General features: G+C 53.7%; 2 protein-coding genes across 5 annotated transcripts in view; one reads left to right on the top strand and one right to left on the bottom strand.

The window, feature by feature from the left end:
- Positions 1 to 13,542, top strand: part of CBL (Cbl proto-oncogene) — an 82,587-nt gene extending 69,045 nt beyond the window's left edge. For both annotated transcript variants that reach the window (XM_082683575.1, XM_082683576.1), the window contains 4 exons: positions 2,839 to 2,979; positions 3,346 to 3,446; positions 4,124 to 4,306; positions 5,270 to 13,542. In XM_082683575.1, coding sequence (XP_082539701.1) covers positions 2,839 to 2,979; positions 3,346 to 3,446; positions 4,124 to 4,306; positions 5,270 to 5,550 — 706 coding nt within the window. In that variant the 3' untranslated portion in view covers positions 5,551 to 13,542. The remainder of the gene's footprint in view (positions 1 to 2,838; positions 2,980 to 3,345; positions 3,447 to 4,123; positions 4,307 to 5,269) is intronic.
- A 316-nt stretch (positions 13,543 to 13,858) lies between these two features.
- The window catches only part of MCAM (melanoma cell adhesion molecule), a 29,046-nt gene continuing 22,171 nt past the window's right edge, over positions 13,859 to 20,733 (bottom strand). For 2 of the 3 annotated variants that reach the window (XM_082683592.1, XM_082683591.1), the window contains 15 exons: positions 19,404 to 19,528; positions 19,096 to 19,303; positions 18,945 to 19,015; positions 18,764 to 18,851; positions 17,716 to 17,895; positions 17,491 to 17,612; positions 17,245 to 17,407; positions 17,031 to 17,149; positions 16,818 to 16,959; positions 16,521 to 16,642; positions 16,286 to 16,427; positions 16,126 to 16,197; positions 15,756 to 15,903; positions 15,320 to 15,437; positions 13,859 to 14,844 (listed from right to left, as the gene is read on the bottom strand). In XM_082683592.1, coding sequence (XP_082539718.1) covers positions 14,815 to 14,844; positions 15,320 to 15,437; positions 15,756 to 15,903; positions 16,126 to 16,197; positions 16,286 to 16,427; positions 16,521 to 16,642; positions 16,818 to 16,959; positions 17,031 to 17,149; positions 17,245 to 17,407; positions 17,491 to 17,612; positions 17,716 to 17,895; positions 18,764 to 18,851; positions 18,945 to 19,015; positions 19,096 to 19,303; positions 19,404 to 19,528 — 1,850 coding nt within the window. In that variant the 3' untranslated portion in view covers positions 13,859 to 14,814. The remainder of the gene's footprint in view (positions 14,845 to 15,319; positions 15,438 to 15,755; positions 15,904 to 16,125; positions 16,198 to 16,285; positions 16,428 to 16,520; positions 16,643 to 16,817; positions 16,960 to 17,030; positions 17,150 to 17,244; positions 17,408 to 17,490; positions 17,613 to 17,715; positions 17,896 to 18,763; positions 18,852 to 18,944; positions 19,016 to 19,095; positions 19,304 to 19,403; positions 19,529 to 20,733) is intronic. The other variant, XM_082683593.1, reaches the window with a different exon arrangement.

Genomic DNA, 20,733 nt, shown 5'->3' on the forward strand with positions numbered 1-20,733 from the left:
TCGCCTCACCGACTGAGCCATCCAGGCGCCCCAGTTCCTGTATTTTATTTACTTCTGCTCTAGTCTTCATTGCTTCCTTCCTTCCACGAGCCTTGGTTTTGGTTGATTCTTTTTGAGTTCCTTAAGTTGTAAGGTTAGATTGGTTTGAGATCTTTTTTTATCTTTAACGGGAACCATCAATGCTATAAATATAGCACTACTTTAGGTTTTGGTGTGTCGTGTTTTTGGTCTCATTCACCTCTAAGTGTTTTCTAATTTCCTTTGTAATTTCTTCTTTGATCCGTTGGCTGTTTAAAAGTGTATTATTTGATGGGACGCCTGGGTGGCTCAGTGGGTTAAGCCGCTGCCTTCGGCTCAGGTCATGATCTCAGGGTCCTGGGATCGAGCCCCACATCAGGCTCTCTACTCGGCGGGGAGCCTGCTTCCCCCTCTCTCTCTGCCTGCCTCTCTGTGTACTTGTGATCTCTCTCTCTCTGTCAAATGAATAAATAAAATCTTTAAAAAAAATGTATTATTTGATTTTCACAATTTTGTAGAATTTTCAGTCTCACTTTTGTTACTGATTTCTAATTTGATGAGATGGTGGTCAGAGAAGACACTTTGCATGTCTTTTAAAATCTGTTAAGACTTAATTTGTGGCCTCACATACTGTCTATCAGAAACTGTCCCTGTGCACTTGAGAAGAACGTGTGCTGCTATTGAGTGGAGTGTCGGGTCTATGTCTGTTAGAGCTGATCGGTTTATATGTTGTTTTAGTACTGTCTCCATGCTTCTGTCTGGCTGTTCCATCCATTACTGTGGGTGAGGTTCAGAAATTTCCACCTACTGGGGCGTCTGGGTGGTGCACTTGGTCAGGTGTCCAGCTCTTGGTTTTGGCTCAGGTCATGCAATCAAACCCCACATCAGTCTCCAAGCTCAGCACAGAGTCTGCTTCAGGATTCTTCCTTCCTTCCCTCTCCCTCCCTCTGTCCCCCACCTCCCCGACCCCCCCCACCATATGCACATGCTCATTCTCGCCCTCTTTTTCTCTCTCTCAAATATTTTTTTTAAAGTTCCTTTATTCAGTACATTATTATTTGATAGGTTGTAACCTGTTTTTTTTTTTTTTCAGTGTCATTAATAGTACTGTAGTGAATATTCTTGATTATTTTCTTAGAGAAAATTCTTAGAAGTGGAATTTCTGAGTCCAAGGGTATGCATGTTTGGTTATATATTTTTGGGGAATTACACTCCAGAAAAGTTTTACTAATTTCTTATTTCTAAAACTCTTTAAGAAAGTGTCCATTTCCCTATATTTTCCCCAAAACTTGGTATTTTTCTTTAATCTTTATAGGGATTTCCCACAAACAATTTATTACATGAAAAGTGTCAAGCATAGAGTCAGGGTGAAAGATTTTCACCGTGACCATCCATATATTCCCCGCCTGGGTTCTACTGATAAGCATTTTTTTATCTTTGTTTTATCATGCATTTCTGTCTATCCTTTTTTTTTTTTTTTTCCTTTAATAATCTCTACACCCAGTGTGGGGCTCAAACCTACAACCCTGAGATTAAGCATCACATGCTCCATGACTGAGCCAGCCAGGCACTGCTCTGTCTGTACTTCTGTACATCCATAAGTCTGTCTTTTTGGACATGTTTCAGAGTAAATTGTAGATACTAATACAGTTCCACCTGAAAACCTGAGCATGCTGTGTGCAAAGAAAGTAACACGAGGACATGAGAAAAACAAAATCTCCGATTATGTTTTAGGGATTGTCTGTGTTAGGTTTCCTTGGCATTTAAGTGTCTTATAATTAGCCGCTGCTTTCATAATTGGGAAAAACAAACACTGAGTAAACACGGGCAAACCCCGTAGGTGTTCCCACTAGATGCAGACTGCTTCAGATGCACGGGGACAGAGTAAAGGGGATGGGGGAGATGCTCTCTTTAACTCACATTCCCAGTAGCCTTTGTGTCTGTGTGCCTGTGTACACCTGTGTGTTTATCAATTTTGTGGATTTGTTTTGTCTTGTTATTTTTGTCTTTGTCTGGTTTCGGGGCAGGTAGTAGTAGAAGTTTCAGTTCAAAAGTTTCTGGGTGAGGGGCGCCTGGGTGGCTCAGTGGGTTAAGCCTCTGCCTTCGGCTCAAGTCATGATCTCAGAGTCCTGGGATCGAGCCCCACATCGGGCTCTCTGCTCAGCAGGGAGCCTGCTTCCTCCTCTCTCTGCCTGCCTCTGCCTGCTTGTGATTTCTGTCAAATAAATAAAATCTTAAAAAAAAAAAAAAAAGTTTCTGGGTGGGAGCTTGTACCCCCTTTGGGTATAATGGCCGGATCCCTGAAGCAGGAGTCAGGATGGGAAGTCTGGTAAGTCTGGTCTCAGATCTGGTGCTAAGCTAGCAAGGCACCTGATCTCTTTTATTTCAGATGGTTCTTATATCAAACGAGGAGAAAAGGTGTTTATACTATAAGATAACAAACAAGAAGGCTTTTGACAATCTGTAAACTCTTTGAAACTGTAGGTAGATTCTGGAGTGGGGACTCGGTACAGGTTCCTAGCATATGGGATGGGGACTCCCGACTTACCTGGGGATGGAGACTCACGAGTATCAAGTACTGCCCCCGTTTGCAGCCCAGCTCAGCGCAGCTGCACCTGTGGTCAGCTGAGAGCAGAGATCTGTTAGTGCCTTTTGTAATAACGACTGTTCTTGGCTGGGAGGAGGAGTAGTTCCTTAGGTGCCATCCGTTCGCTCTGTCAGATTTGAGTCGTGGCCTGGTTGAAGACAGTCATTTCATACTTACATGTTTAGCAGCATGTTAGTTTTCAGTTTCTTTCTCTTTTATTCTTCTTCTTCCAGGCCTCTTCCTGTGCCAAAGCTGCTCCCCGGGGAGCAGTGTGAAAGTGAGGAGGACACGGAGTATATGACCCCCTCCTCCAGGCCTCTGGGGCTTCCAAAGCCAGATGGGAAACGGCCTTTGGAGACCGGCCAGAGTTCACGGTACGTACATGACAGTCCCACCTGGGAGCAGGGGTGACACCATTCACCTGCTTGGCTGCTGCCTGTGTGATGTCACCGGCCGGAGTTAAAGCGGACGGTTGTATGCGGCCCCTAGTGTTTGGTCTCTTCCAGCTGTAGGCGATCCCACTTACACTTCCTCATGGTCATGTTCATTTCAAAAACACTCCTCTATTATGCATCAGAAGAGTCGGTCTTGGGATGTTTGTTAGTGATTCTGGCAAAAGGAGTATGTGTTGTCTTGATAGACTCTGGGTCTAGAATAGTGTAGACCAGATGAGTGTTAATAAGTTTGCAGGTAACAGAGTTCTATTGTGAAGATCATCTGCCCCGTTCCTTCTGCTTCAGAGCATGTGACTGTGACCAGCCGATCGATAGCTGTACATACGAAGCAATGTATAATATTCAGTCCCAGGCGACGCCATCAGCCACGGAGAGCAGCTCCTTCGGTGAGTAGCTGTCCTGCCACTTGGAAGATCATTGCTGTGTCATAGGAATGAACCTGTAATATTTGGCCATTTGGGACAGCTTGATCTTAGCAAAAACTTCTTTTAAATAATTTCCTTTGCAAAATATCTTTGATCCATGGGCAGCAAAACCTTCTCCTCTCTTTCATTTCCTGTTCCCACAGCAAGTTCCCTTTTCATCCTTTCCGGGCCTCGAGACATTTGGGGTTATGGGGCCTGGGCCCGCAGTGCTGACAGCTCCCTTTTATTTTCTTTGCTTTTTAGCATTGAGGAAATTCTTTTGTGTGTGGGTGGTGAACACTCTATTCCCATATCAACTAGCTTTCCAAGTGGAAAGTCCAAGAAGGCAGCACACACAGGCTCTTCAGCTGGTGCTCCAAGGTGACATGTCGATAGCGATGTTGAACAGGTGCCATAAAATGGCGCTGAGTCTTTGGCGTCAGCGGCCGTCACTGTTGGCAGGGGTAGACGTTGCCCCATTCAGGAGAGCATAGCTTCGGGATTGGCACAGACTGCATTTTCTCTGTTCTTTTATCTCCAGCCGCAGGGCTTCACATAGTGGTTGGCCTGGGAGGGAGTCGGTAACTTTGATGGATTTCTCTGCATGAGCTGTCACACGTGTGTAAGAAGTTGGTAACAGCACACACTTTTTTCTCTAGGGGAAGGGAGTCTGGCCACAGGCCATGGGGGCGCCGGCCCTGAGGGATCAGAAAATGAGGAAGACGGCTATGACGTCCCTAAGCCGCCAGTGCCGGCTGTGCTGGCGCGCCGGACCCTCTCCGACATCTCTAATGCCAGCTCCTCTTTTGGCTGGTTGTCTCTGGAAGGCGAGCCCACCACACGTGAGTCTCCAGGCCAGCTTGGGTTTGTGCTATGGTAGAGGTGACTGCTGGGCCACAGCGCCTTTGTCACCAGATTTTAGTCTCTTTAGTCTAAGTGGGAGGAAGAGCTGGGCCTGGGTCCCAGTTAAGAAGTTAAACTGGAGACTGGTTTTTCAGGATTCTGCCAGGCTTAAGAGGTTGTTCCTTAAACCCTGGCCCCTCTTGGCTGGTGGGAGGTGGGGCTTCCGGTTCTTCCGAGCATGTATTAGGACACTGGTAATGAAGCCTGATGGTACATAGCGCACATTCCTGACTTCTGGAACCTGTTGCGTTGCCAGGAGGGCATGCGGGTTCTGGAAAGCACACTGAGCGGGCTTGGAGCCAGGCTGCACTTGGGCCTTGACTGTCAAGGCCTGCCCTTGCACCTGTGCCTGCCTGGAAGGGGGTAGCACCCAGGGTTGCTGCGCACTGGAAACTGAAGCCCGAGCTCAGGACAGCTGGCGAAAGAGAGACAGCATCCAGCTGCCCAGGGAGGCAGTGACCCCACCCACCCAGCCTCGCTTCCTGCTGCTCAGGGGCAGCTCAGGCTTCCTTCTGTTCTCCTTCTTTGTCAGAGGAGACGTTTAGCGTCCTCTCTGGCCCCATCTGAAACGTTATTTTTAATCGTCCCAGCACTACCGTGCATGAATACTTGTTGCAAAATGTGTAAAGCACAACGATGTAGATAGAGGTGTCTGAACTCGGGGCAGCAGTGTCCCCAACAGCAGAGCAGGCGGACAATATATTTAGAAGGTGGCTCCTGCCAGGAGGGAGGAGGAGGCGGAGGTTTGCTGCCACAACCCTGGAACCTGTAGAGCCTGGCCCTTTGAGAGCCCAGGTACCCCGTTGCAGTAGGTCATCTCGGTCCTAGGACACTGTTCTTACTGCCCTTAAAGGGCGGCTCCCCCCCAGATTTGCACCTCTTTTCTGTTTGATTTCATCTAGACTTCACCGAGGGTTCCCAAGTTCCTGAAAGGCCTCCCAAGCCATTCCCTCGGCGAATCAACTCAGAACGGAAAGCAGGCAGCTGTCAGCCGGGTGCCGCCGCCACCGCCGCCGCCTCCTCGCCGCAGCTCTCCAGTGAGATCGAGAGCCTCATGAGCCAGGGCTACTCCTACCAGGACATTCAGAAGGCCCTGGTCATTGCCCACAACAACATCGAAATGGCCAAGAACATCCTCCGGGAATTTGTTTCTATCTCGTCTCCTGCCCACGTCGCCACCTAGCAGAGCCCTCCCCGCTGTGGCATCAGGACCAGTGAGCCGGGTGCTGTCCCCTGGGCGGCCCCTCAGAGGGCAGAGGTTCCTCGGGAGACTTCACAGTGAAGTCTGGCCCTCTCTGGGATTCCACATCTGTGGTTCCAAGATTTCAAAACCGTGGAATGAACGTGGAGCAGCTAGTGTGTTTTACTTTGCTTTGAGAGTGGATTTGAAGGTGTCCTTCAGTCCCCAGTTAGAGTGTGGATTTTTATTAAATGGTAGCCTACCCCGGGGGAACAGTCCAGAAAGTGGTGGGAGAAGTATTGTGGTGTAAATCTTCATGGGGGACTTCAGACTTCCCTGGGTTAAGGAGTGCTTGTGCGTGTGTGTGTGTGTCTGTGGTGGCGTGTGTCCTGTGATTATAAAATGAGCCTGCGGTGTGTGTTAATCCCGGGCAGGGAGTTAGCACAAGAGACGTAGGAAGGAATGGTCCAGGGACCTCCATCTACTGTGGTGTGAGACCCCGCCCTGGTGTGTAGTACCGTGCCCTCGAGCTCCCCTGTGGCTTGGATTACCGTGCGCACAGCTCGAGTCTTGTATTTTTAGAACACCCTCCCTCTGTCCTTTCCCCTGTTTCTGCCGCCTCCTCCTTGTTGTTTGTCGGCCGCGGGCTTGCTCTCACCAGCCTCACTGAAGCCCAGTGGCTTACAGGATGTTCCTGATTACATGTGATGGTGTTGGTTTGTTTGGTGGATAGACGGGGCAAGGAAAAGTACTGTTGCTGCATCATCACAGTCCTGTGTGATCCTAGCGGCTAACACTGGTCACTCCAAAGCACTGTTTCCATAGGAACGTTGATTCTGTGACAATGAGATGTTTTAATTATCCTAATGACGTAATGACTGATCTGAGATAGAGGCCTTCAGATACATTCCATGCCCTCCCAGAAGACAGTCTGTGGGAGTCCGTTGCCTTCCTGCCAGGTGTGTGTTCTCATGTAGGTCACGGGCGTTTGTCCTTACTGGGAAGGGAAGAACATTTGTTCGCAGTCTGGCTTTCTGGCCTGTATGCCACCAAACTTTCGGGAGCTTCCTTTTCATGCTCCTGCCCTTGTTATGCAGAAGATGCACAAAATAGATAGGATTCATCAGTTTGGTTTTTCTTCCCAGTGAGTCAGTTCCAACTTGTGTGGGCACCTCCCTTGGAACGTGAGCCAGGTTATACTTTCAGAAGAGGCTTTTGTCCTTGCCCTTGAAGGGGAGGGGATGGCACCCTTGGTAGCACAGCATTTTGCTGGTAATTAGCACCAGTCCTCCCCTGGCACCACCAACGATGTGGTTTTCTCTTTTGCCCGCGGCTTTGGGAACGGAGCATCTCTTCCCCTCTTCTCGCCACACTGGTCCTCTGTGCTCTTCACAGACCTCATTCTCTATAGTAATGACAGGTCCCAAAGTGCGACGAACACCTTCGGGGGTGGGGGGGGTCAGAGATGGGACGAAAAGCCCAGCAGCTGGTGTGTGTGCGGGTTTGTGAGGAAGATTCGGAGTCCAGCGTGGGGGGCCGTGAATCGGTTCCGGTAAGGTAATGCGAAATGAGCCCCGGTCAGCCAGTGCTCTGGCCGGTCTTTGCTGACTTCCCTAGCAGGCCGTACCCTCCTGTGCAGCAGAAGCAAACCTACTCTTTGATACATCTGCCCTCCTCAAAGTTAAATCATGCTTTTGTCTTTAGATCCAGACAGAAATGAATCTCTCGAGGTCCATTTTCTTTCCCGTGTTTCCGTCTGTGGATTCTTCTCTCATTCCGTCCTGATTCTTCTCTTTGCTTTCGGCTCTTCCTAGACCTTTTGGCTTTATGCTCTTGGCTCAGAGCCATTTACATTCCCAGGGTAGATGGTACTGGACCTCTTGTCGATAGGCTCTGGCCCCCCAGTGTCTGCTCAGCGTGGCCGGGAGCAGCAGCCCTGCCCGGGCTCACCTGGGAGCAGGACAGTGGCAGTCACTGGGAAGCAGTGACCTAGCGTCTCCTTCTAAGAGCGAGTAAGGAGCCTGTTTGATTTGTGGTTAACACTCAGTTTGCTTTTTGTTTAGATGCTGAAGAGTCAGGCAAAGAACTAGGGAAGATGGCAGCATTTTCCCTGCCTGTCCACACTGGAGGTTTTCCTTGTCTGCAGACCTCGTCCACAGTCTGAAGGTGTGTCAGGAGAACAGAGCCCTGGTTCTGCATATCTCTTGCCTGTTCGGTGTATCCCACATCTTCTCTGGAGAGTCTTTCCTTACTCATATAGGCCAAGGGCAGGTTCGTCCCTTTTTTCCTAATTGAGTACCCCCGTGCCTCCCGGGGTGGGTCCTGAGACCGGGCTGTCAAGACCCCAAGGTCAGACATATGCATCGGTGACTGGCTTGCTGGGTGGCTGTGCGCTGCGGGCCTGGGCTTCCCACGTGTTAGACCGTTCTGGGAGGTTTGCTCTCTTTGGGTGCTCTGAGGACAAACCTCAACCATGCCTGAGACCGCCATCGTCCCCTCAGGAAAGTTTCCACGTGGGCATTTGTCTTGAGGGGACTTCCAGAATTTCAATTTCTTCACTTTTCCTTGGACTAAGGCACAAATAACCCTTCTTCATCTTCCGGTTGTATGGCAGTTTCTAATTCTGTGCTCTGCTCGGAATTTAAAATTGCCCTTTCAGAAGTGGACTCTGAGTTCTGCCAGTTTGGGCAGACCCCTCCCCTCTCTCCCTCCGAATTCAGGGTGGTTCCTTCTCTGGTCCCTTCCCAGGAGGATGAGGTAAAAGCACTTAGGGGTTTTGTCAGATGCATTCGGTTCTTCTCTTCAGTGCGGTCTCCTGCTTTCCCTCTGTCTTTCTGGCTTGGTCTACGCAGTCTGCCTCGTCGTCGTCTGGGGTCTGCTCAGCAGTAGGTCATCCGCTGCCCCTGCCAGGGTCCTTCCGCTCAGGTAAAGGGTTCTCAAGTGGGAAGACCTGTGGGCTCTGTGATGTACCTCCCTTGAAGAAATGAAGAGATTGGGCAGTTTCTCGTCTCAGTGTTTACCTGTTCATGTAAATAGTGCTCTGTACCTGTGGATGGTCATTCTCCTCCCCTTGCCCTCTGGCCCCCCACAGCCCCCCCCCCCACACTCTGCCCTTCTGTTCTCTTACCCACACAGCCCCAGGGCCCAGAATGGGGGAGAGTGCTCCTTATATCAGTTAGCTGTTCTGTGGATTAAAATTTTTGGAAGGGAGTCGCTATTCTTCATACTTAAAAGTATTTATTTTCTCTGTAGAAAAGTAAAATATAACCCATGGCCCACACAGCAAACATACAAATGAGTTTTTGTAAATTTGCTAGCAGAGTAGGGACCAAGCTCTGTGTTCCCTTTAAGGCACCATTAACAAGATCCGCACCCTTTTTGGGTGGTCGGTGCAGGTGTTGATGCAGAATATTTTCCTACCTCACGTCGTGACAGTCAGGGTTACAGACCTTCTTCCTAAACTGCGACTTTGCCTTCCTGCCATTGGCTTCTCTGACTCCAGTGGCCCCTGGCCTGGAAAGAGCGGCCTTTGGACCACTGGCCCCGCTGTGTACCCGTTAGCCTGTTCGTTTGGTAGATATTAGTGACTCCCAGGTGCCAGCAGTGCCAGCTCCGCGCTCTTCCCTCCCACCACGTGCAGATTTCCCGATGCCCGTATATTGTACTTGCTGGCTCACCTTTCCCTTTGGCCCTGGGATTGCCCTTCCTGGAAGAGCGTGCAGTGTGTATTCACAGCTCTTTTCATGGAGCCATGGGTTTCCTTGTAGAACTGTCCTGCGTAAAAGCAATTCAGGACTCTCCCATGAATCCCCGGTTGTCTTCCCAGAGCCTTGATGACATCTGGGAGATTCGGCAGCGGTCTTCTGGGTACCCACCGGCTTGGATGCGTTTCAGTGGAATCTTTGTGGTGGGTTGAGGAGCATATTGGCTCAGAGTTGCCGAGTAGGGCAGTTAAATGTTTAAGCAAGGCATTTGCCCACAGTCCCCTCTCCAGTCTAGTGCCTTCCTTGATCTTTTTACTGAACTGCTTGGAGTCCCTAATCCCCCTTGTTGTGAAGTTTTCTTGTCACCCTCGTGGGACCCGTCACCATTTCCCATTCTCTTTGGGACTTGGCCCCCAGTCCTTCAACGACCTTTGCAGCTAATTCTGTGTCCTAGAAGGGCTGGAGGTGTGGGAGATGATGGTTGGAGTGTTGGAGACCCAACATCAGGGTCCTGGTCTTGCACAGATGTATGTGCTCTCCCAAAAGCCAGGCAGTAAATTAGATGGAACTCAGTCATTTCGCAGAAATGCCAGCCTTTCCCTCCCGGGGTAGGAAGCTCAGGACCCTAGAACTTTGCATCAGGTTGCACACATCAGCATGAAGGGGTCCTCGCACCACTTTAACCTCAGCCTGTGTCATGGTCTTTCTTTACAAGTGCATCAGGCCATTTGTGCACGGCGAAGAGTGCATAGGGAAAGGAGGTCACAGTCTTGTATCATTGACTGTCCTGTTTAGGAATCCTTCAGATGCAAGAAATCGGTATCCAGGCAAGAAAGGAGAGAATCCTCTGGATGCAGTGTATTTCACAGACCCCAGCATGGGAAGCGCATCGGGTTTTTGCATGGAGCTGGGACTGTCGGAATTTGCACCTAGTCCTTTCTCCTGCTTGTCACGCCCCGGACTAGACACCCCATTGCCCAGGTCCACACCACCTCCCGGCTCTTGGGATCACCGTGCACAGCTTCCCAGTACCTCTTAACTCCTATTCTCAAGAAAAAATACAGTCAGCCCAGCATGTTGCTCGGCTTTCTACCCTCATTGGTCAGCCTGGTGCAGGGGGCGGGGGGGGGGCGGCAGTAGCCTGTCCCCTTGGGTGGGAGTTGGGGTGGGGGGTGTGCTGTCCGAGAAGAGGCTTCAGACAGGATAAATACCTTAGAAGTATTTTAGTAGCAAAACTGCTGTCCTGCTGCCCCTCCCCCCCACTTTTTTGAGAGTGAAAAGGCAGGACACAGGACTGTATCTGGACATGGAGGAAATTCTTAGGTTTCGCTTAATTTGGGCTTCTGTCATCTTTGTTGCTTTATTTCCTGTTTTAATTCCCTTTACCAGTCTTGGCATCCAAGATTTCTTACCTCCCTCTTCAGGACCAGTTTCTCCTGCTCCGGAGCTAGTCTGTTCTTGGGTGACATTTCTTCACCTTCATTCAATCTCAGGTTTTTAGTCTTCTTTCGTGCTTAGAGAGCAGATCACAAATCCCACTGTCGCCACCCATGGACTTCTGGGCTCTCCTCAGGTTTTAACGCTGAAAATATATTCGTTTTGTGGGCCTGTGGCCCGTGCCCCTCCCTGCCCGCCTCCTCACCCTTGCATTTGGTCTTTGCCTTGTGAGGAGAGCTCCGCACTAGTAGCTGTAGGCAGGCCTTCCAAGGTACCTCAGAAGCTACTTTCCTGTAGCCAGCAAGAGTATCTGGTGGCTGGGACAGTTGCCAGGACAGAAATCAGATGTAGATGTCAGCTTGGAGGAGTTTTGACTGAGAGCTCTTTAGACCAGAAACCCTTGTCTTCCCCATCCGTCGGCTTGCTTTGTGGTCTCCTATCAAAGCCTTTAATTTTTTGGATTTTGACACAACTGCTTCTGCTTGCTTAAGTGTTTTGATCTTACTTACCTCATCCTGGGGCCTGTCCCATGTTAGTAAGGCATTTCATAATTACTTGTAACTTTTTTTAAACTGTTGGAGTCATTTAGAATACACAGAAGTAACCTAGTAATCCAAAGATACACATTGAGGCACGTGACGAAGGGTGGGGTCGCTAGCCTTTACATTTGATACTCTGGGTTCGGCTCCAGAATTAAGGACCAGAGGGACAGCAACGCCATGTGCCTCTGTCCAAGGAAATCTGGGTTGGTCTCAAAGGGGAGTACCAGTGTTTTTTGGTTCTAACAAGTACCCCGATGAAGACGTGGGGCGGTAGGGACGGAAAGAGCGAGCGCTGCATGGAGGCTCGTTCACGTTCAGATGGGAAGGTCAGCCCTTCCGAAGGGCCAGCTGTTCACCCGGAGTAGCAGCTGTCTGCAGCTCTCCCTGCCCCTTCCCCTGGGTCGTGCTTGAGAAAAATGTGGCGGACCACTCCCTCTTTTTGTACAGGGCCAAGGCTGAAAGCCAAACTCCGCTCTCCTACTGATTAGGCAGCCAAACGGATCAGCAGAGTTGTGATCACCCGGCTCCGTATTCCTGACTTCTTCCTGCAGGGAACGAGAGAGGCACCTCTCTTTTGCCTCACAAGTTCTCCTTCCACCCCTGCACCAGACTGGGAGACCAGGTTGGGGGGCGGGGGTGTGCTCAGGACAAGCCCCGTGTGACTCCTCAGGCCTGGCCCTGCCTCTTGCTCAGCCCCACCAGGAGGATGGGCCGGGGGTTTGAGGTGGGGTGGAGAGGATGGTGTGCAGGCCAAGCTGTGTGCCCCCACTTGGTGCCCTGAAGTCCGTGTGTGTCGCTCCCTCCTCCCTACCTACCTCTGACTCTGTTGTGGATGAGGGTGGCCGTGCTCATGGCTGGAAACTGAAGAGGCAGAGACCTATTAAGGGATCTGTAGACCACATGTTTTCTCTTCCTTGGCTTCTTTCTTCTGCTGTCTGGGTAAGCCTGTAGGCACAGTGCCCGGGAGAGCGGATGCCTCCTGACCTGCCTGTCTCTGTGTCGTGGCCTTGACCTCCTGCTGAAACATGTGGTAGAGGCACGGCAGCTAAGAGGTACCGCCTACATGTGCTTTCTGGCTGTGGTGACTTGGGATTTTTAACCTTATATATCTTTTTCCTTTATTCAAAACAGAACAATTTTTAGCACACTGAAAAAAAAAAAAAGCCAAACATTTTGTGCCTTTCTAAGGCAGCACTGTATCCCAGGCTGCATTTTAGGACTTAATATGGAAATACCAGAGTCTTAGCTCCTCTACCTTGAGTGTCAGTCCTTACAGTCTAGGAGGGAGGAGGAGACACTGTGTGGGGCTGGGGAGAGGGCACACAGGTGTGGTGGTTCTGCTGGAAGAAGCAAGCATTACCCTGGGATCATTTGGCTCCAATCAGAATCGTAGTTAGAGGTTGAATGCTGTGTCTCCGGGAGGAGGAGAGAGAATGTCCTGGGACTCCCAGGAGTGCTGTGGACGCTGCAGGTGTGCTAGCCTCCGGGTCCTGGGAAGGACCCAGCTGTGGGGCAGAGCATAGGAAGGAGTCGGCTGACAACGGGAGGTGGTTTCTTTGTCTTTCTGCTGGATCCCAAACTGGCCTAGGCCTCCTGCCTCTCCCTTCAGACTTGGCTTTTCTTTTATTTGAAGACTTCAGTCTTAAAGCATTAAGCAGCCAGTGCCCTCGTTGGGGGCCTGTTTTCCCCTGGGAAAGGCAGCAAGGCCCACTTGCCAGAGCCTGGCCTCAGGATCATGGCCACTGTAGGTTTCAGCAAAGGAAAAAGGAAAAAAATGTTTTCTTCATGGTATTTTACTTCTCCCTTTCCCTTTTCAATTCTTCCCTGCCTTTAACTAATAAGGAATTGGGGAAAGAATTCTTTTTCAAGTCCTCCCTCTTTAGGATTTTGACATTCTTGGCCTGGGTGGGGCTGAGGAGAACTCGATGCTTTCTCCAGAATAAAGAGTCCCAATTTGTATATCAGTGTTAAAAATAAGACAAAAACTTAGATGAGATTTTTGTGGACTATTTTAAAAAATGTGTCATTAATATAAAAAAAATTTATATTAGCAGTATTTAATCATTCTCACCTGTAAAGAGTAAGAAAAACAGAAGGTAAATATTCTTACAGAGAAGAGCAGAGCTTTAAGATTCATTTTCGATTTTAAGTCCCTTTTGTTTTGCCAGTGTATTAATGTTTAGAGGTCTGTTATACTAATGTTATTTATTAATTTTTTTTCATTTCCATACACAGTTAACTAAAGAGCTTTTTCAAGCACCCATGTCTGTAAAAAAAAAAAAATATTTTTAAATAAAGTTTCTTTTGTTGTAGCCAACTGGAGTTCTTGCCCTTCCACGGGGGGCGGGGGGGGGAGCGACAGACAGACTCGGCCAGCCCCATCCTCACGGTGAGTCTGCTGCTACCCCAAGGCAGGTCTGCATGTGACAGAGTGAAGGGCCAGCTTGGCCTGGCTGCCGCTGAGAAGGGCTGTGGTCCTCTGGGAGCTCGAGCCGTTTGCTCAGAAGCAGAGGTAACCCCTCGTCCCCACTCCCAGATGCAAAGGGTTTCGTATTCCTTTTGGTGGGATGCCAGATCCCAGGGCCCCAGGCTGCAGTGGCAACATGATGAATCAAAATCACTGTGAGGTTTCTGGGACAATTAAGCTTTATTTTTCATATATATATATACACACATATATATATAAAGGAAATTTGCAAATTTACAGACAACCTAACAAAACCACATATACATACACTCACACACGCACACATAGACCCATACACACCCCGAAGCTCCAGCCAAGCCCGCCTCTTATCCCTAAGTACCATTCTCCCGTGAGGGCCCTTCTTGCCAGGACGTAAGCCCCTTAGCTCAGTTTGTAGAAGTTTGGTGCTAGTGTAATTATAGTCTTAATCCTCCTAAAGGACAGTCTGAACCTCATCTGTCCCCTAACCTTTCAGTCTGACATGACCTGCTGCCTGGGCAGTAGGAGCCAAACATGGGGGTGGGGGCTGTTGGGCTCAATGGCCTAACTCTGGAGAACTGCCCAGCTTCCTCTCTGCAGGGACGAGATACACTCAGCACCTCTTAGGGAATGACACCATTCCCAGTTTCTGCCCCGAGAAAGGTGGGTCACAGTAGGACCTGAAGCATGCAGGCAGCTGCTTGTCATAAAAGCTGGGGAACTCTCTAGAACCGGCGTGAGAGGGGCTTGTGCCCCGTGAGTCCTCACTTCGGTGACACAACTGACCAACAAAGCCAGCCTTTGAGGCAGGAACCAGACAAACCGACTGCCTAATCGGGCTGCGGCAGAAGTCAGGTATGTGTGTCCACAATCCACATACAGAGAGAACGTGGTCTGCGAGACACTCTCTCCCGCCCCCAGGATGCCGAGGCCCCTCCCTGGGATGCGCATCACCCAACAGAGTGAGCTGGTGGCAGGTTGGTCCCCGACGATGGGCCTGCAGGCCAGCTGGGGCAGGGGGCCTTCTCCACAGCCCGCTGTAGAGGCCTGGGTGGTCATCCTGAGCGCTGGGAGGGAGACGGTGAGCAGAGGGCACAAAACGTTCCAGGCGGGAGGGGTGCTCAGTGGGGTGAGTGGGCTAGTGCCTCAGATCGATGTATTTCTCTCCCTAGAAGCGGGTGTAGAGAACAGGTAAGGGGGGTGTGTGCGGCGGGGACAGGGACAGGGGCCTGAGGTGGGTGAGCGCTGGAGGGACGAGGGACTGAAGCCAAAGCTGATGGACTAGGCGTGGGAGGGAAGCAGCGGGAGGGGGTGGTGGGGCGGGGTGGGAGAGCCTAGGCCCCCGAACCAGACTGGCCACACTGCACCTGGTGACCTGAGCCACGGCACTTCAGGAAAGGTGGTGACAAAGTATTTGCTCTCGGGCCTGGGAGCTACCCCTTCTCCGGGGTCCCTGGGCCACTCGCCTCACCCTACCATCTGGGACTAGTGTTAGGAAGCCAAGAAGGGCCTGCTCCCAGTCTCCAACAGAGGAGGAGGAAGGGGGGAGACTGTTAGTGTTCGGGGACACGAGAGCCATCAGCCCCGGCTGCTCCCGATCCCTGAAGCTGGGTCAGGCGCTGGCCTTGGGCGCTGCCTCCTACCTGGTCTCCGGGTGCCCTCTGGTCACGGCTGCTGCCCTGTAGGAGGCCCATCTCTTCTGGGAGCTTATCTGACTTAACTTCAACTACAAATTCGCTCTTACGAGACGGGGGCAGCGTGCTGGGAGGGAGGGAGGGAGGCAAGAAGTTGGCATCTCGGGCAAGGAAAGGGAGGCTCATTGAGAAAGACTCTGGACTGGGCGATGAGGTGCTCTGGGGCTGGCTCAGGGAAGAGGAACAGGCAATGAATGGAGAGGAAGTGTGGGTGATGGCAGCTGGCCAGTGGGCAGGAAAGCGGGGAGCACTCACACCCAGTGTCCCCCTCCTGCTCTGAAGGGGCGAGGGGGCAAGGGGGTGGGCAGGGATTGTCCCTGCCCAGGCAACAAGCTGGGAAGCGCGCGATTGGGTGGGGGCGCAGGGCGCTGGGTACCCGGCTTACATCTCCTGCTTGCCTGACCGCCCGCAAGGCAGCTTGCCCTTCTTGTAGAAGAAATAGAGGACAGCACCCAGCACAGCCAGGACCAGGACGCACACGGTCACGGCCACGATGGCCACGCCCTTGCTTTCAGGCTCCGGCAGCTTCTTCTCTGTCCCACAAAGATGCTCCGGGTCACTCCCAGCCCCAGGCAGCCCTGACGCCACCATGCCCCACCCCACCCCACCCCACCCCTCCACCCTACCTGGCCACAGCCCAGGACTGATGGAAGATGGGCCCCTGCTCACCTTTCTAAACAGGGTTCCCGGGGGAAGGGTCAGGGCAGGAGGCGACTGCCCGGCCATCACCCTACTCTTGCGCCAGGACTGCTTACCTGTGGAGGTGCCGTTGGCTCGGACAGAGGGGCTGACAGTGGACGTGCTGAAGCCAGTGCTTCTGCTGGAGTCTGGTGAGTGGTGAAAGGGATTGGGGGGTGGTTAGGAAAAGCACACGCTCGTGCCCATGCCTGCCATGCCGCAGGACGAGGCCCTTACCCAGCTCCAGGAAAATGGTGGTGGTGTTTCTGCCCAGGGAGTTGGAGGCCACACACTCAGCACCTGTCCTCAACAGCTCTGGGGTCACAAGGACACTCAGGACGCTCAGGACGCTCTGTGGCTCTTGGTCTTGTTCCTGTGCCTACAGGATGGGGACGCCGCTCAGGGAGGGGGGCGCGGGGAGGGTGCCCGTGTCCCGCAGCAGAGCCTCGGCAGGGGCGGTGGGCCTGCTCACCATGCCCTCGACGCTCCAGGAGATGGTGGGCCGGGGATGTCCCGAGGCTTCGCAAGACAGATTCAACACTGCATTCTCCTGCACCCACATCCTCCTCTCCTTCTGTGTCATCCATGGGGACCCTTAGGGAGAGAGCGCTACGGGTGTGGCAGCGAACTCTGCCAGCCTGCCTCCCCGTCCCCGCCGGAGCACGCCAGGGCAGCAGGAAGAGGGTTTCCGTCCTCCAAGGAGCTTGAAACCACCCAGTCCTAGGGAGCTCCACGGGGTGGCCTGATCTCTGCCCCGAGGGCTTCTCACCAAAAATGGCCACGTGGACCAGCTGCGTGCGGTTCAGGCCGGGGACGCTGGGCACGGATGCCATGCAGCGGTAGCCTCCCCCTGCCTCACGTTTCAGGTTGTGTAACTGGAGCAGAGGCCCCTCCGTCAGCACCTGGCCTGTCTGGGGGCACAGATGGGTCAGGGCCTTGCTCCCAGCCCCATGCAGCCCGTAGTCCCAGATCCTCTGGGTACCTTTTCTCTCAGCCACTGGAACTGCACGGCTTGGTTGCTCTCCGCCTCACAGCTGAGGACGAGGCTGCCGCCCTCCTGGCTCTCCGGGGCTGCAGGGCTCACCCGCACAGCAGACACATCTGGGGACAGAGCAATACTCTCAGCCTGGGTGGGGTGGGCCGAATTCCCTCTTGCCCCCGCCTGGTCCCCCCATCCCGGGCCCCTGGCCCCTCACAGTTCACCAGCAGCTCCTGTTGGTCGCTCAGCAGTGATGCCATGGTTTCCAAGTCCAGGCCCTGACACTGATAGAGGCCACTGTGCTCCTTCTGGGCAGACTCCAAGACCAGGACCCCGTTGTCTTCGGGCGTCATCTCCTCCACCTCCTTGGTGCTGAGGTTCTGGGGAAGAGGAGAGAGGTGAGCCAAGTGCGCCTCCAGCCACTCCCGCGGCCCCCACGACCCTAGCAAGGCGCCCTCCGCACCTGCTTGCTGATGGTGAAGTGGGGCGGGGGGTTGCCGTCTGCCAGACACCTGATTTCCACGCGGTCCCCTTCCTTCAGCGCTCCCACGGGCTCCACCTCCAGCCACACCTTCTCCGCCGGGTCTGAGAAGCACAGGGGGTGGCCCTCAGCCCCAGAGCCGTCCCCACTCTGGGGAGCTGGCTGGGGCTGCCACCAGCCTCAGCCCAGGGCCGCGCTGGGACTCACAGAAAACCTGAACGCTGACTTCCCGAGACTCCTTCATGTGGTTGCCGCTGGGCAGCCGGTAGCTGAGCTCACAGTAAAACAGGGCGTCCTTGTCTGCTGTCACCAGCTGCGCCTTCAGAACGCTCACCAAGGTGTACAGACCACTCGACTCCACGATCTGGGACGACTGAATATAAACCCCTGGTGGGACAGAGAAGGGGGAGAAGGGGGAGAAGAGCTCAGCCTCCGCCTTGCCTCCGGCCCAGGGTCCCCTGGGGTTCTCTGAGGGGGCACCTGGAGAGGGACCCCTGCCCACCCCGCGACCCTTCAGCTCAGTGGTTCTGTGTATCTCGGCATCTAGCTATGCCCCCGACACCCGTGCACACACAGGGAGGGGGTGCCACACTCCAGATGTCCACCAGCCGGGGACTCCCCTCCACCATCCCCATGGTAGGCGATCCTGGACCGGGGGCAGAGAACCATCAGCCACACAGGCTGTGCTGGAAAGACTTCCAGGACTGACGGTCCAAAGAAAAATTACCGTGTGGTGACATATGCCACACTGAGCCACTGAGGTCAGGGCCGCTCAACCTCAGTGCAACCTTAGGTGGGGGTCGGGGGCTGTCCCGAGTACTCTGGGGTGTTTAGCAGCAGCTCCCCTCTACCTCCGCCCACTAGGTGCCTGTAGCCCCTCTCCATTCACGACAACCAAAAATATCCCCAGACGTGGCTGAGCATCCCCAAGGGGGAGCAGCTATGTCCCTGGTCGAGAACCACTGCTTCAGCTGATAAAACAATAAAGCCTTCGTGTGCCCAAGATATATTTCTGTGTATGAGTAAGTACCCCGAAACTGACTGGAAAGAACAAACACTGACAGCAGAGATGACTTCTGGGAGGGGACCGGGGGCAGGAAGGCAATTTTCCTTCCAGATCTAATGTGCAGTTTAAAATCTCATGAAAAGATTTTCAGACATCACTTGTGAATTGAAGCAAACAAAGCCCAAGGACGGGGGCGGGCCCTGTGTGGTGCCATCAGCATGGCTTCCGAGGGCTCAGAGGGCGACTCACGGTCCTTCTCCTCCTTCAGGGAGTGGCCATTCTTATACCAGATGACTTGAGGAAGGGGGTACCCATTTTTCCCCACACAGGTGGCCACCTGAGGAGGACAGGGTATGAGTCTCCCTGCGGCAAAGGCCCCCCCAAAAAACCCCCGCCCCCAGGCTCCTGCTTCCCACCTGGCCAATCTCACCTCCTCAGGCTCCTTACTGCTCACCGAGATGCCCAAGGGATTCACCTGGATAGTCGGCTCCTCCGGGGCTTCTACAAGAGAAGGAAATGAGGGGCCGGAACCTCCATCGCGGGCCACCCTCACGCCCCACGAAGCCCGGCGAGGCACTCACTGTAGACCCGGAGTTGGATGCGGTGCTCCTGGGACTGAGGGCGCTTGACCTGGCACAGGAAGATACGCTCATCTTGGGGGGTGACATGGCTCAGGACCAGCGCGGTCCCTCTGTCCTGCAGGCTGAGCCGCTGCTGGTACTCGCCAGGTTCACTCTGGCCCTGGCCCTTGCGCACGCGGAAGATGAGCGTCGGCTTCTCCTTGTGCACCTGAGGGCCGGTGTGCGAGGGGACGTGAGGGTCCCCTGCAGGAGGGGTACGGCCTCCCGCCACCCCAACAGCTCTCCAGGGCCCAAAGCCCCGCACTCACAGAAAACCAGTCCACGTGGCTGAAGTTGCTCTGGGAATGGGAGGGGCCGCACGTCAGAAGCGCCGTGCCGCCCACTTCCGCCTCCACCTGCTCGGGGACAGGGGGCTCCGCCTCTCCCGGCACACCTGGGGGTGGAGGAGGGGCCATCCCAGCCCTGGGTCAACTCCAGCTGCTCTCCATGGCCTCCCCTCACACCCTCTGCTTTGCAGCTGTTCCCCCTGCCGCTTGGAAGGGTCCGGAGGGGGCTCTGGCTTCCTAACCTTCAATCCCTCTCTCTACCTGCTGCCCCAAGCAGCCCGTTCCGGGGAGCTGAAGGTCACTGCCTCTGGTCATTGCAGCTGAAACCCTGAGCACCAAGCATCTTCCAGATGAGGCTGACAGAGGGGCAACCCAGGCTCTGGGCCAAGAGGAAGGCCCCTTTCCTTCCAGGCCCCCACCTCTTCCAGTGAGCTCAGAGTATGGGAATGCAAGGCATGTGCCAGCCTGCGCCACACAGGCCCCTTTGTGTCCCCATGCCGAGGGGAAGACATCGCCACTCTGCCCCCCAAAGAGCCCTCCCCAAATTTCCTGCAAGACCCAGTGGGCTAACCCTGGCCAGAAGCTCCCATCACATTCTCCCTAAGCAGTACCTCTATGAACATCCCACAAACTCAGAGGACCCCATCCTGGGAGTATTGTGAGCATGGAGGGATCAGAATCTCCCCCAGGGGTCAGGCCAAGGGCCAGGCAATGGGCAAGAGTGACGTCAATGGTGCCGCGTGCTGCCTGCCCTGTGAGGAGATGATGTCACTCACTACCATCTGGCCGGCCTCTGGGGTGCCCTAGCTGTTGCCCTGGACTGGCTCGGGCACAGGGAGGGCAGATGGAGTGGTCTGCAACCAGGAGCAGAGGCCTCGGATCCCTGACTCCGTTTCCCCAGAGCTAAAGGAGCAGGGCGGGGTGGGGCTAGATCTGCTGCTGCGGGGGAGCCCAGTTTAGCCCTTTCCCCAGAAACACAGCTTGGGAGCCAGCAGCCGGGGGAGGAGGGACCCCAGGGACACTGTAGGCACTGGGCATGAGGCCAGGGAGCTGGGTACTGCCTAGCCCTCCCCTTCCCCAGCCGGACAGCGGCTGGGACCAGGGAAAAGAAGCCAAGAGAAAGGCGCGACACCGCCGCAGGCCATACAAGGGCAGTGTGCACCCGGGAGCGCAGGGCTCCCAGGCAGTTCCAGAAAGAAACTCCGAGGTGCAGGGGCGCTCTTCCCACCTGAATGTGCTCCCATTCCCGGAGACGTAACGGATCTGGGGCACTTCCACTCAGGGCACCATCAATCCCTCGTTTCTGGCTCCT

Source organism: Mustela nivalis (genome assembly GCF_964662115.1).
Source record: "Mustela nivalis genome assembly, chromosome: 9".
NCBI lineage: Eukaryota > Metazoa > Chordata > Mammalia > Carnivora > Mustelidae > Mustela > Mustela nivalis.